At 43.1% G+C, this 15,659-nt stretch overlaps 1 protein-coding gene across 1 annotated transcript in view; it reads left to right on the forward strand.

Moving 5' to 3' along the window:
* The window catches only part of FMN2 (formin 2), a 166,637-nt gene that overhangs the window by 100,512 nt on the left and 50,466 nt on the right, over positions 1-15,659 (forward strand). Inside the window, exon 9 of the mRNA XM_035108373.2 lies at positions 5,375-5,436. Coding sequence (XP_034964264.2) covers positions 5,375-5,436 — 62 coding nt within the window. The remainder of the gene's footprint in view (positions 1-5,374; positions 5,437-15,659) is intronic.

Below are 15,659 nucleotides of genomic sequence, written 5' to 3' on the forward strand. Positions count from 1 at the left end.
CACATCAATATGGCAACAAGTTCACGCATATGGCAGGCAAGAGAAGCAGCAATGTTAGGACAGTCTATGTTGCAGATGGAATGTCTCTTATCTGCAGAGAAGGCTAGTGTTCGTGTTCATATAATCTCTCTTTAAAGAAAAGGAAAAAGACCCATGATAGTACATAATAAATAAGAATTAGTCATTTTATTTTAGTTTTCCTTTTTGGGTTAGAAATTTGTCAGCCGTCATTTACCTTTGTCAAGGCCTGCAGACCTTGGCTGTGAATTTTTGAACAATTCAGGTTCTTTCCCTCTGCAGAACTGAATGTCTGTATACTTTTTTAATGCTATTTTTTAATGCTATTTCTAGATTAAGCTATTTTCATAAAAGCAGAGAACCGTGTTCATGGCGTCCTTATAACCTAACTTGTAAGCAGCTCTCTGAAATATATACACTCTCCTGCATACCTGTGCAGTTGAAAGTACACAGGCCTGGCACCACTGTGTTTGCCACACATTTTCTTATCTCATAAAAGCATTCAATCAAAAGTGTTATGTTGCTCTCTAAGTAATTCTTAGGTAATCTTAATAACTTGAAAAATTAGAAGAGAAGCAGTCATGTATCTTGAAACACAAAAATTAACACTTTTGAGAGGTGGAAACCCAAGACAAACAGCTAAAAGAATGCAGAAGCATTTTAAAAACAGAATATTTTTATACAAGTGCACATCCTGTATTTAGATCATAGGCTGCTTCTAAAGGCATTTGTCTGCCATTTGAATATTTGGGAAAGCATATCCAATAACTTTAGATTTCTTACTCTGAACACAATTGTGTGTTTTTTTTAAAAAAAACACCCTGTGATTGGGGTCTCTATCAAGCAACTGGTACTTTTCAGCGAGCCAGCCTTGAATGCTGGAAATCCCTTTGAATTCCACAGGATTCATTATTATGGTCAGTGTTGTCTATGCAATGGGATGGATCTTGTTAATATCACTGAAATGAGCAAAAAGTCTTTTTTCATCTAGAAGGATGGGTTGTGATTAATCATACACATAATCTCTTCTCCTTCAGGATAGAAAATGAGTGTATCATATGATGCCTAGTTTCTCTCTCCTCCTCCTCCTCCATCCCAGTTTTTTATGCTGACTGGTACTAGTTATATTCCTCTTGTCTCTTGTGTTTAGCCCATTTCACCTAATACCTGTAAGCCTCAGTGAGTTGAGACCATCATTGAAAGTTCTGGATTGATTAACTACTTTGGTCTGCTTTTGCCAGGCATGAGCAACCTGTGACTTTCCAGATGTTGCGAATTCCAACTCTCATCAGTATAAAATGTGGGCTGAGAATGTCCCTCAGTACTGTATTTGGTACCATTTTTTAGAGGTTGGTTTCTAGTGGCTAGTAAGTTGATATTAAAGTGAGAAATGCTGAAAGGTTTTCCATGGTGGTTTTGTGAGACTTTTAATTTACTCCCATCTAACTAATTTAACGTTTATGTGTTTGGTTTTGGATTTATTTATTTACTGAACCAGCATGACCTTCACAAAGAAAGGGAATGGAAAGAAAGAAAAAAGTTATAACCAGGTAACCTTTAAAATACTCCATGCAGTCAAAAATTAGAAAAGGGAAGGAGTAAAACAAAACAAAGGTTTGAAAGAAAGCTAAAAGAAAAACTTGATTGTCTTAGGAAGTTAGTACATTCCAAAATGAGTGAATGTTCTTTTCATCTGCTAAAATTCTTTCCTCCAATCTCTACATACACACTGGACCCTGCTCAGTGCAATCAACATCAACGTTTCCTTATTTATATATTCTTTTATTATACTGTAACTAAAATTATGTTTCAGACCTGTAGGGGGGAAACGTGATGAGTCCCAGACACTGCATTTTATCACTGAATGCTTTACAGCAATGAGAAACAAATGAGCATGAATTATATTGTCTCTAATCTTGAGGTGTATACACAGAATCATTTAGCAACAGTGAAGGGTACTGATTTATACAGGATAATGTAATCTGCTGTCAGTATTCTGTCAGGAATAGCCAGTGGAAATGCTAGCTAGGGTTTTTTCCTGGTCACATTTTACCTAAAAAGTATATAGATTCAGAGTACAGTAGAGTTGGAAGGGAACCAGAGGGTCATCCAGTCCAACCCACTTCTATGCATGAATTTCAACTAGCTCATACACCACTGATGGCCATCTAACCTCTGCTTAAAAGCTTCCAAGGAAGGAGAATCCAGCACCTCTCATGGGAGTCTGTTCCACTGTCGAGCAGCTCTTACTGTCAGCAAGTTCTTCCTGGTGTTTAATCAGAATCTACTTTCTTTTAATTTGAAGCTGTTGATTTGGTCCTAGCATCCACATCAGCAGAAAACAAGCTTGCTCCATCCTCTATGTGGCAGTCCTTTAAATATTTGAAGATGGATATCACATCTCCTCTCAGTCTCCTCTTTACCAGGTTAAACATACCCAATTCCCTCAACTGTTCCTCATAAGGCTCATTTTCCAGACCCTTGATCATCTTGGTCACCCTCCTCTGCACACATTGCAGCGACGCAGCGTGTCAATATCCTTCTTAACTTGCCGTGCTCTGAACTTGGACACAGTACTCTAGCTGTGGTCTGACAGAGGTGGAACAGAGTGGAACTATGCTTTCCCTTGATCTGGACACTATACTTCTGTTAATGCAACCTAGAATAGTATTAGTCCTTTCTTATGCTGCTGCATCACACTGTTGACTCATGTTAAGTTTGTGGTCTACGAAGACCCCTAGATTCTTTGTACAGGTAGTACTGGCGGGGGGGGGGGCGAATAGAGGGCAGGGATACGTAATGGGTCAGAACAGGGTGGGAGGAGACACAGGGATGAAACCTGCCCTCTCCACCGTATCTCGCCTCGACTCGGGGACTCTGAGACTCAGGGGGATCTGAAGGGGGGCTATTACCCTCCATTTCACAGACTAACGCACAGCAACGCGTGCAGGGCCAGCTAGTTGATTATAAAGATGTTGAACAACAATGGACCCAGGACAAAACCCTGTAGCACCCAACTTGTCACTTTCCCCCCAGGTTCATGAGGAATAATTAGTGAGCACTCTTTGGGTTCGGCCAGTCAACCAGCTACAAATTCACCTAGCAGTTACCTCACCCATCCACATTTTACCAGCTGCTCCACAAGAATATTATGGGGAACCTTTCTCAAAAGCATTTCTGAAATCATGATAAACTATGTCCACAGCATTCCCCTGATCCACCAAGCTTGTAACTGGGATTGTTTTTCAGCCAGAACTCACCAGAACTGAGTTCCAGCACCTCTCAGGTGGGTGCCATTGCCATTGTAAGAGAACAAGGGATGCATTCATGGTGAATTCCAGCACCTCTTTTTCTGGAAAAATAGCACTGCTTCTAGTTCATATTAAAAAAAGAAAGAAAGAAATGAGATGTTATTACTTTTTTTTTTTTTTAGAAACTCATGGTGCGTGAGATTTGAATTCATTTAAAGTAGCTAGGTGCTCCCTTGCTACCTCTTTTCCTATCTTGGGCTTCAGCTCCCTCCTTGCATCGTTTATTCCTTTATCACCGGGCTGCACACTGCTTTGCTTTTGTGTGAAGACAGAGGCAAAGTAGGTATTGAGCATTTCTGCCTTCTCTCTGTCACCCAATATCATTTCTCTGCCCCATTTGCTTGTTCTTCTTCTTGCTTTGTACATAGCCAAAGAAATCTTTTACATTTTTTTTAACCTCTCTTGCATGCCTGAGCTCATTCTGATCTTTCACCTGCCTGACCTCCCACAACTGTTGGCTACTCATGTGTACTCTTCCTTCATTATTTCTCCTTTCTTTCATATACACACATATACATACAAATAAACACACAAACACATACAAAATAGAAAGTACAAGGAAAACGAAATGGATGAAAGAAGAAAATTAGGAACCATTGTAGTTTTCCATAAAATCCCAGCCTTTCCATCTGTCAGAAAGTTCAAACCTGCTATTTCTTTGATCAGATTTTAATAAAAATAAAAATAAGAGTACTGGTGAAAGAAAGGGCCCTAGTCATATCCCTACACAATGTTAATCCAAAGGAGCCGAACACATACCTGAAATAATTATAAAATAGGATTGGGAGTTGGGTGGTCATATGCCCAATTTTATCTGTGCTCCCTTTTTGTTTTTCCTTTGGAGGGGCATGCTTAAATTTGAGTAAGAGAATCAACAAGGTCCACTTTTTTATCTCCTAAATGAGGGTATAATGCAGAGCGGAAAGTCTGCTTTATCTTACAAAGCCTGAGGATTGAGATGCGACTATGAACCTGAGCAACTGTAACCAAATGGGAAAAATTTGAAAGAGGGCAATAGCTCTCCACCTGAAAATCCAAAGCAAGTGAGTCTTTCTTTCACAAAGTTCAAACACCACAACCTTCACAGTTATCACACAAACATGGGCAGCCAGTTCTGGCTTAATGTAACCAGCCCAGATGGATGAGGGTCAAGAGTCTACTTTATATTGCCCACCTCTCAGCCAAAAATCATCCTGTCTGCTGGAAGTCTGAGCCGCTTTTCTCATTTGTGAACTCAGTGTATTACAAACAAAATTTCCCTTTCAAAAATGTTTTTTGAAGTAAGCATCATGACAAGCTTTTAAATCATTCTATATAGCATTCCATCCTGCTAGCATAAATATGAATTTTCATATCTTTGCTATTGTTGAATTATCTTAATTTTCCTTCTTGGTGTCTTTGTTAATCATCATCATTTTCTCCTTTTGAAGTTGGGCTGATTGAAATTGCTGTTTGCGTAATGGCTAACTATACATTTGTTTTCACACGAAAAGAACAGTAATGGATATCTGTGGCAAAACATAGATTACTTCAGGACCAGAAAAAGCATAGTTTTATATCTGTATGAAATCTTTGGCTTTTAGTGCATAGAAGATTTAACCCTTGTCAGGTGTCTTGAAGGTCACTGGTTGATCTATGGATTAATCAGTTTAAGAGTGAAACCCAACCAGTGACAGGTCTCCTCTGTGTGTGTGTGTGCTTGGCTGTAACAGAATTGCGATTTTCTATAATGCTTTTAGTCGGACCATGAAACTCTGATGTAAAGCTTATCTCTGATCTTTGACTTTTGCCGTACTCATGGGATCCTATGTGTGTCTTGTAGGGGAATGGGGGCATGGATTTCTTAACATTTGACACCTGGCTCCACCAGGTTCCTTGTCCACAATCTTCGACCCAGCACTTTTCCAAAGCATTAATAAACCTTAAGCCGTTAAGCTGCACGGCCAGTGGGTCATAAAAAACTATTGTGCTTAGTCTTTTCTTCACTGATGGATTATCATATTGACATGTAATCCTTTTCCTCTTTTGTCTCTCTTTTTTCACAGCTGTTGTGAACTTGGATAACTCCGTGGTTGATTTAGAGACTCTTCAAGCCCTTTATGAGAATGTGAGTAACAAGACAAATATATATACAATGAATATATATATATATACTCATTGTATCATTAGCACTTTTTGATTGCCTGAAAACCAGGGCAAAGCCATTATGTTGTGGCTATGGGGGTGTTGCTATAATAGAACAGTTTCCTGGTTCAAACTGAATGGAAAACACCATGCAGAAATTAAAAGGTCTGGGAAATTGTGTAACCCCTCAAAGACAGGACATTACAAATTAGTAGACTAAGACATGTCGTCTAGAATAATAGGAAAGCACAGTGGAAAAATTATGTTCCTACACATCAAAAAGTTAGTCAGAGGACATGTGCCAGATCTATTTGGTGCATTTTTTAATAGTCAACTGCTGGTTTTATTGTGGAATAGCTGTTTTACATTTTAATCATTCTTCCTGTATTCGCTTTTCTCACTTTATTTAATTGCTATAGTCTACATTATTTTCCCTCCATGTATCTAGTGATCCGATTTCACTTTAAAGCCACAAAACTGTCTGCTCATAAATGATATTATTACTACCTAAATTTAAAGAAAATCTAAGGAGCGTTGAAGCTGAAATGGAAAGCTAAAGTTCAGTACACCAATATATGCTCCCACACACTCACACATCTCAAGCATAGCTGCCAAGTTATCCCTTTTTTTAAGGGATTTTCCTTTATGCTGAATAGGCTTCCTCGCGAGAAAAGGGAAAACTTGGCAGCTATGATCTCAAGTGGTTTGGAAGAGTAACATACATATTTTTAAATGGCTTCCCTACCCCAATGCCTAAACTAAGCCCATAGCTCTCACTTCAGCCCCCAAATGATGTCAGCTTACATAGTCCAAGCTTGCTTTCTGGAGGGGAAGGAGAAGAGCATGCTCTTTTGCCAAAAGCGTTTTCAACCTTCCTGTAGGATCTCTCTTTCCTAGTCATTGTTCCTAACAAAATAAATTCTTTCCAGGGCCACTAATGGAATTCCAGCAGCCCTGATTCCATCCCTCTGCGAGCTTACAACAATGCATATTGTCTTTAAAAGTACAGTCCCTGTTAAAAATTAGTCGCTGAGCATGGCTGTCTATTAGTTACTAAATGTGAATGAAAGCATGTGTAAAAAAAGGATATCTTTCTAATGCTTTCAAGAAGTTGATAGGTTCCAATAGGTTTCCTGTTGGGGCCATTACCGAAAAGATTTTTTTATGTGCATTTGCACCCTGGATGTTGAGATGGCTAAAGGGAGCCCTCTTGGTTGTTCCACCACTCTCAGAAGCTCAGAGCTAGGTGGGAGTGGTGCCCCAGGAGAGGACATTCTCTATGGCAGCCCCTAAGCTGTGGAACTCCCCATAGAGGTCCATCTGACATCTTCATTATACACCTTTGGACCAATGCTGAAGGCAGACCACTTTACCCTGTTTTTTGTTTATTTAAAATAAAAAAATTCCTTCAGTAGCACCTTAAAGACCAACTAAGTTTTTATTTTGGTATGAGCTTTCGTGTGCATGCACACTTCTTCAGATACCTTTGTTTATTTGTTTGTTTGTTTGTTTTTACATCCATGATGTATATTTTAGTTCAACTTTATTTTTGTGATTGTTTTTAACATTGAGTTTTAATAGCTGTAACCCACCCTGGGGACCATAGGGTGAATGGCAGGTTGTTGTTGTTTCTTGTGACATAGTGGGGGGTTTAAGATGGCTCATCTGATAATCTCAAAGGATGATAGGGTAAATGAAATATACTCGGAGTCGAGAGTGAACTTTATGCTCTTTATTTGGCTTGTAGTAGCAACAAAAGAAGAAGAAGAGAAGAATGGCTCTTTCCCCAAAACGTCTGCTTATATACATTATTTACACAATGGGCCTTATGTGGTTGGCTACTTCAGGGCTGCACCTGTAGGCCAATCAGGTTGCAGATTCACTTCCACCTGGAGCTGGATTGTGTGGCTCCAGCGGACCAATCAGACTGCTGCATTCTGCATCCTATTGTTCTAGGATTCAGCTCGGTCCATAACACCAAATAATGGGAGGGATGATATGCACTCACTGTAAAATGGCTTAATAGTTCATCACTAGCACCCTTAATTGGCCCTAACAGCAAGAAAGAGATGCATGTAGGGTAGAAACATAATGTAAATACCTGCTTTTTAGACTTGTTGTGGTGGTGACACTAGCTCTTAATCAGGGAAGTAGCAATGAATCTGTTGAAAGGACCTGCTCAGGCTACTATGGTGAAAATATTCATAGATGCTTGTGCTGCTTTGTCTATTAAACATAAAAGAAAGAAGAACAAGCTGGAGTGAAAATAATCTTCTTGGCGAGTCTCTTAATCTTAAACTTTTTCAGAACTGTAGTGGGGGGAGGAAACACCATTGCTTTGCTCTTGTCCTTGGGGTCCACTGCCTTGAGAGCCTGGGGAAATGTTGACATCTTCCCTGGATTTATGAGTTGCTACTGCTCTTGCTGTATGGAGAAGAAGACAAGAGGAGCTTGCCAAGGAAGCTACTGCTGTGGGTATCACTGCTGGAAAAGTGGGCCTAACTGGAACTCTGATCTGCAGCTGGCGCCATCTCACCTAAATTTTCTGCTGAAAATATAGTGTCTCAAATAATTCTTCCCTTAGTTTTAACTCCTCCACAAGGAGGGAGTTTTCTCTTTCACCCCCAGCTTTCCCTCCAGAACAAGGGGGATTATTTTTCTGCCGAAGCCTGAAAAAAAATTGCCCAGGTTTTCCTGCTCCATATTTCAAAATCTTTTATTAACTTGCACAACCTTTCCTGTTACTTTTCATACACTGCATTCATTAATTGTCACATCTGAGCATTCTTTTTACTACACAGTTAAAACACTGCGGTACTAGTTCTCAGACGTTCTATTTGATCTCTGAAACATATGGGAGCATTTGTTTTATGATCTTTCTTCAAAATGTAATCACTTTTTTCTGATTACATATGTTTGGCATGGCGCTTTTCCTTCGAGATGTGAAAGAAGTTTGGGCAGCCTCCAAGTCTAAACACACCCTAATTTCAAAAGCCGCAATCCTGGGGCTTAATTCCTGTTTACTAAGGAATTAAAGACTTGTTAAACTGCATAGTTACTGAATACATCTTGGACATTTTCTATTTTCCAGTGAAAAACCCAGATAGTTTATTTAGGCTTATTGTTCTGTGTTATTGGGAATAGTTATTGGCATCATTGTAACATGGGTATTCTTCTTCTTCCTCTTCCTCTTCCTCTTCCCCTGCTCCTCCTCCTCCTCCAGTCTCTGTGTATTTGCTGAATGGTTACTGAATAAGCTGTTACAGTAACATTTAATTAAAGAGGCTCTAGTGTTTAACCTAGAGAAGAGGAGATTAAGAAGCTACATGTTTGTGGATACCCGAAGGACCCATGAGCTGCTGCCTCACACTGTTGACCCATGTCAAGCTTGTTCCTTTTCACATGTACTTCTGTCAAGTCGGGTGTGCCTCATCTTATGTTTGTGCTGCCGGTTATACCTGCCTAAGTGTAGAACCCTTCATTTGTCCCTATTGAATATTATTTTGTTAGTTTTGGCTCTCCAATCTGTTCTCCATGTCCTCTCAAATCCTAATTCTATTTTATGCAGTATTACGGTAGCTACCCGTCCCAATTTGGTGCCTGCAAATTTGGTGAGCATCCCCTCTATTCCTTCATCCAATTCCTTTATAAAGATGTTGGACAATACCAGGCCCAGGACAGAACCCTGCATCTCCCCACTTGTTACTTCCCCACCCCCAGGATTATGGGGAACCTCCTCCTCTCCTAGACAAGGACTCATTATCATAGATTGTCGTTATCTCTGAATACAGCCATTGGTTATAAAATGATGGGAGGTGTATTTAATGTAGCAATTGGGGAAGGAGGGGCTCTTGCACACTTTCTGGTTTATCTTATTTCCTCTGTCCCCATACATCACAGTCTGTTATCAGACACCAATAAAAGGATGTGCTGTGATTAATAATACATAATACATGTGTTTACGTGAAGAACAATATATTTATGAGCAGTCAAGGATTTATGAGATGAGAGTTCTGAAAAGTGTCTTGCAGGAGACTCCCACCCAATTGGTTTTACTTTCCTACTTAAAGGATCTTTGATGGGGAACTGTGCAGGAATATTATCTTGTGTCTTGTTTGCTGTACTATATTACAATTAGCTTGTGCCATCAGTTTTCTATTTAATTTATTTCAATGTATTGTTTCAAAGATGTTTCAAGTGTAATCAGGAGCTAATGAACTTTTATGTGAACAATATGTTGAATGTTCTCTTTGACAAAATGCTCTTGAGGGGAATAGGAATGTCCTTTTTATTTCCTGAATTTGGCTTCAATTTTATATACATGCACACAAAGAGAGACAAATATAACCAAAATTAGCTTTGGAGACTTGACACTTGACTCAGCCCACAAATAGTGTACCAGAAAACTTAGCTCATATTACAAGAAGCAGGAGAAACATTTTTACTGAATCTCAACTAGATCATGCATGGCAGATCGCCATACAACCTCTGCTTAAAAACCTCCAAGGAAGGAGAGCCCACCACTTCTCGTGGGAGTCTGTTCCACTGTTGAATAGCTCTTACCGTCAGAAAGTTTTTCCCGATGTTTAGTTTAAATCTACTTTCTTATAACTTGAATCCATTGGTTTGTGTCCTATCCTCTGGAGCAGAAAAAAAAGCTTGCTTCATCCTCCATGTGACAGCACTTTAGATGTTTGAAGATGATTATCATATCTCTGTTGTCTTTGTCCATGGAGTTTTCTTGGCAGGGATACTGGAGTGGCTTGGCAGTTCCTTCTCCAGGTGGATCACGTTTAGTCAAAACTCTCCACTATGACCTGTCCATCTTGGGTGGCCCTGCATGGCATAGCTCATAGCTTCTCTGAGTTATTCAAGGCACTTCACCATGACAAGGCATTGATCCATGAAGGGGGAATCAGCCCTGAGTGCTCACTGGAAGGACAGATCGTGAAGCTGAGGCTCCAATACTTTGGCCACCTCATGAGAAGAGAATACTCCCTGGAAAAACCCCTGATGTTGGGAAAGATTGAGGGCACAAGGAGAAGGGGAAGACAGAGGACGAGATGGTTGGACAGTGTTCTTGAAGCTACGAACATGAGTTTGACCAAACTGCAGGAGGCAGTGGAAGACAGGAGTGCCTGGCATGCTATGGTCCATGGGGTCACGAAGAGTCGGACACGACTAAACGACTAAACAACAACAATCATATCTCTTCTCAGTCTTCCAGTCTAAATATACCTAATTCCCTCAATCATTCTTCTTAAGGCTTGGTTTCCAGACCCTTGATCATTTTGGTCACCCTCCTTTGCACACGTTCCATCTTATCAATATCCTTCTTCAACTGTGGTGCCCAGAAATGGACTCAGTTTTCCAGCTGTGGTCTGATGAAGGCAGAATAGAGTGGGACTATTACTTCCCTTGACCTGGACACAATACTTCTGTTGATGCAGCCTAGAATAGCATTAATTATTTTTGATGCAGCAGCACACTGTTGACTCATGGGGTTCCCTTCCAACTCCACAATTCTATGATACTATGGAATGTGTTGGCTCAGTGCAACATAGGGCAGCAGAATCATATTTCCCCACCTAGTCACTTGTGCTGCCTTTGAAGGTTGGGCAGCACACTTGAAGTGACACCTATGTGCCATAATCTCTCAAATTTCACTGCAGATATTCCTGTGTCTATTAATGAGGCTCTAAGCTTTGGAGCTGAACTGAAAGCATACTTCACCCTTTTCTTTAATTTCTGTAACTCTCAGGTTGCCTGTAGGCTAACAAAGACTGGATCTCAAGGGATCTGGAAGCTAGGTCCTTTCACCAGACCAATGGCACCAACTTGAATGAAATATTGGGTGTGTGCTGCCCCACCCCCATCCCATCAGAAGGACAGAGGGATGGAGGGAGGCTGAAACCAAGCAGGCACAGACCAGGGTGAAGCCTCTTGGCCCCAGGAAAGACTATGCCACCTCCCTCCCTCACCTGGCGCTTCCAAGGCTCAGGCAGCTGGGCTCTGAGCATGGGAGGCAGCCCTGCTCAGCCGACATGAGAGGCTGAGTCAGGGGGCCTGCTGGGGGACGACAGCAGACCCAATCACACGCCACTCCCTTTTCTCCCTGCCCAGATGCCAACAGGTGGCAACCAAGTCCCCTCCGGGAGGGGGCTTGTGGGGTGCCAGGTCCAGGCCGAGACCTCTGGAGGGGAGGGGGGGAGGGAGGGGGCCCGGGAGACAGAAAAGTGGGTGGGCGATCAGGCACCTTATCTGCGCTTTCATGCAGTGGAGAAGGAGGCTGACGTGGCTTGGCACGGTCAATTGGGGAGATGCCCCCCCCCAAAAATGGGGAGGACGGGTCTGGGCTCCTTAGAGTTGGCACCTATACACCAGACCAAAGACTTAAAATCTTTTGAAACAGTCAGCAATGACTCTCTATGTAAATGCACCTTATCAAGTAACATATAGGGAGTTGCTTCTTCAGTCTGCCCCCAACCTCGAACCCTTCCTGCGTGTGGAAAGGGAGTGTGGTTAGTGTTCATGGAGTGTGGTTAGTGTTCTCCCCAAGGATCAGTTTAGAAGTGGGATGGAAACCTTAGCACTCACACCCAGCGATATTTTGCTGTTCCCCAGCAGTGCTGAATCCAGGAGCACCCCAAAACTGTGGAGCTGCTTCTTCCAGGAGAGAACAATACCACCCAGAGCAGGCCATCTTCCCATCTCCCAGACAAAACATCTCTGTTTTTTTAGTATTCAGCTTCAGTTTATTGGGGCACACCCAACCCATCACTGCCTCCAAGCACTGGCCTAACACTTCAACTGTCTCTTCTGATTCAGCTGAAAACAGAGATAGAGCTGGGTGTCGTCCACATATTGATGACACTTAACTCAAAATTTCCTAATGACAGCCTAATGACTGCTTTCTGGAAATTATATGAGTGGATCCACTAAAGCACAGTTTCCCCAACCCTCTGAGAGAAGCTCCAGTGTGGTCAACAGTACCAAAAGCCACTGCAAAATCAAGGTGAATGAGCCAAATTACACTCCCCTCATCTCTCTTCTGATAAATGTCATCAACCAGGGCAACCAAGGCAGCTTCAATGCCATGACCAGACCTAAAGCCAGACTGGCGTTTCGACCTGGGCAAGATATCTAATTTTCTCCCCTCTCCTCCCTGGCCAGTGGCAAAGGAAGAGTGGAAGCCTGTGTGGAAAATTTATACAGTAATTGGTTTTTTGTTTTGTTTTTGTTTTTTTACTGTCACATTTATATGATCTCATGCTCTCTGAAAGATTGAGCCATGAGGACCAACACAACAGATACTGCTTTTAGACTATAATGTGAGTTATCACCATTCCGGTTGTGCTTTCCTGTGCCCAGCTCTGTAGTATGTTCAGTTGTTAGCTCATGTAGGCCATGTAATTTAATTATTAACACAACCCCGAAGTCTATACCAAACATTGCTTTTGCATATACTTATTCAATTCAGAATGTTTTCAAGCACACAGTGCTCAAAACTCAGATGTTCACTGTTATAGAAAGGCAGTGTGTGTGTGTATTACAGCAGGCACATGGTTTTTTTCCAGCTTCAGTGTTTGATGGGTATTATACTCGTGTTAAAATACTACAAATGTAATGCTACTTAAGGAAAAACCCATCTGCTGTTACAACACTTTGACCTCTAAAATAACTGTTGCTCTTTCCTTTGAACAGAATACTGTTGAAAAGTGGAACCTGCTAATAGAAAGTCACATCAATATTAGAGGGAAATGAGATTTTTTGACTGTGCTTGTTTCATCTTAAGTAATAATAATAATAATAATAATAATTTATTATTTATACCCCGCCCATCTGGCCGGGTTCCCCCAGCCACTCTGGGCGGCTTCCAAAAAAAAACCAGAAATTCTAAAATACAGAAATCCATCAAACATTAAAAGCTTCCCTAAACAGGGCTGCCTTGAGATGCCTTCTAAAGGTCTGGTAATTGTTCTCTTTGACCTCTAGTGGGAGGGCATTCCACAGGGTGGGTGCCACTACCGAGAAGGCCCTCTGCCTGGTTCCCTGTAACTTGGCTTCTCGTAATGAGGGAACCGCCAGAAGGCCCTCGGAGCTGGACCTCAGTGTCCGGGCAGAACGATGGGGGTGGAGACGCTCCTTCAGGTATACCGGACCGAGGCCGTTTAGGGCTTTAAAGGTCAACACCAACACTTTGAATTGTGCTCGGAAACGTACTGGGAGCCAATGTAGGTCTTTTAGGACCGGTGTTATGTGATCTCGGCGGCCGCTCCCAGTCACCAGTCTAGCTGCCGCATTCTGGATTAGTTGTAGTTTCCGGGTCACCTTCAAAGGTAGCCCCACGTAGAGCGCATTGCAGTAGTCCAAGCGAGAGATAACTAGAGCATGCACCACTCTGGAGAGACAGTCAGTGGGCAGGTAGGGACTCAGCCTGCGTACCAGATGGAGCTGATAAACAGCTGCCCTGGACACGGAGTTGACCTGTGCCTCCATGGACAGCTGTGAGTCTAAAATGACTCCCAGGCTGCGCACCTGGTCTTTCAGGGGCACAGTTACCCCATTCAGGACCAGGGAGTCCTCCACACCCGCCCAGCTCCTGTCCCCCACAAACAGTACTTCTGTCTTGTCAGGATTCAATCTCAATCTGTTAGCCGCCATCCATCCTCCAACCGCCTCCAAGCACTCACACAGGACCTTCACCGCCTTCACTGGTTCTGATTTAAAAGAGAGGTAGAGCTGGGTATCATCAGCATACTGATGGACACCCAGCCCAAACCCCCTGATGATCTCTCCCAGTGGCTGCATATAGATGTTAAAAAGCATGGGGGAGAGGACAGAACCCTGAGGCACCCCACAAGTGAGCGCCCAGGGGTCTGAACACTCATCCCCCACCACCACTTTCTGAACACGGCCCAGGAGGAAGGAGCGGAACCACTGCATGACAGTGCCCCCAGCTCCCAAGCCCTCTAGACGGTCCAGAAGGATGTTATGGTCGATGGTGTCAAAAGCCGCTGAGAGATCCAGCAGAACAAGGAAACAGCTCTTACCTTTGTCCCTAGCCCGCCGGAGATCATCGACCAGTGCGACCAAGGCAGTTTCAGTCCCATGATGAGGCCTGAATCCTGACTGGAAGGGATCCAAATGGTCCGCTTCTTCCAGGCGTGCCTGGAGTTGTTCCGCAACCACTCGCTCAATCACCTTGCCCAAGAATGGAAGATTTGAGACTGGGCGATAGTTGGCCATATTGGCCGGATCTAAAGATGGTTTTTTAAGAAGCGGTTTAATAACCGCCTCTTTCAGCGGGTCTGGGAAGGCTCCCTCATGGAGAGAAGCATTTACCAACCCGCGAAGCCCATCGCCCAGCCCTTCCTGGCTAGCTTTTATAAGCCAGGATGGGCAAGGATCAAGGAGACAGGTGGTTGGTTTCATTCGTCTAAGCAGCCTGTCCACATCCTCGGAGGTAACAGATTGAAATTGATCCCACAAAACTTGACTAGACAGGACTCTAGCACTCCCCCGCCCCGGCCCTGCTCCCACGGTGGAGTCTACCTCTTCCCGAATCTGAGCGACTTTATCTGCAAAAAACTTTGCAAAATCATTGCAGGAGATCATGTGGCCCGTACTGGGCCCGGATGGAGCAGGTGGTTCCGCTAAATTGCGAACCACCTGGAAGAGTCTCCTCCTGCTGTTTTCTGCAGATGCGATGGAGACGGTGAAGAAGGTCCTCTTCGCCGTCGCCATTGCCACTTGGTAGGCTCGAAGTTGAGCTCTAGCCCGTGTCCGGTCTGATTCAAAATGAGTTTTCCGCCACCGGCGCTCTAGCCGTCTCAACGACTGTTTCATTGCCCTCAGCGCCGGGGAAAACCACGGGGCTGTCCGGGCTCCATGCAATCTGAGAGGGCGCTTCGGAGCCAGACAGTCAATAGCGCTGGTTAACTCCGCATTCCAGCGGGCCACCAGGGAATCAGCTGAAAGGCCATCGACATGGGATAAAACATCCCCTACCACTCTTTGGAAGCCAATTGGATCCATTAAGTAGCGGGGGCGGACCATCCGAATCGGTCCCACCTCCCTGCAGAGGGAAAGGGTTGCGGAGAAGTCCAGTTGCACCAGAAAGTGATCTGACCATGGCACTTCTTTTGTTTCGCTTTTACTTAATGTCAGATCACCAACATCCATAGAGGTAAACACCAAGTCCAA

Source organism: Zootoca vivipara, chromosome 3 (genome assembly GCF_963506605.1).
Source record: "Zootoca vivipara chromosome 3, rZooViv1.1, whole genome shotgun sequence".
NCBI lineage: Eukaryota > Metazoa > Chordata > Lepidosauria > Squamata > Lacertidae > Zootoca > Zootoca vivipara.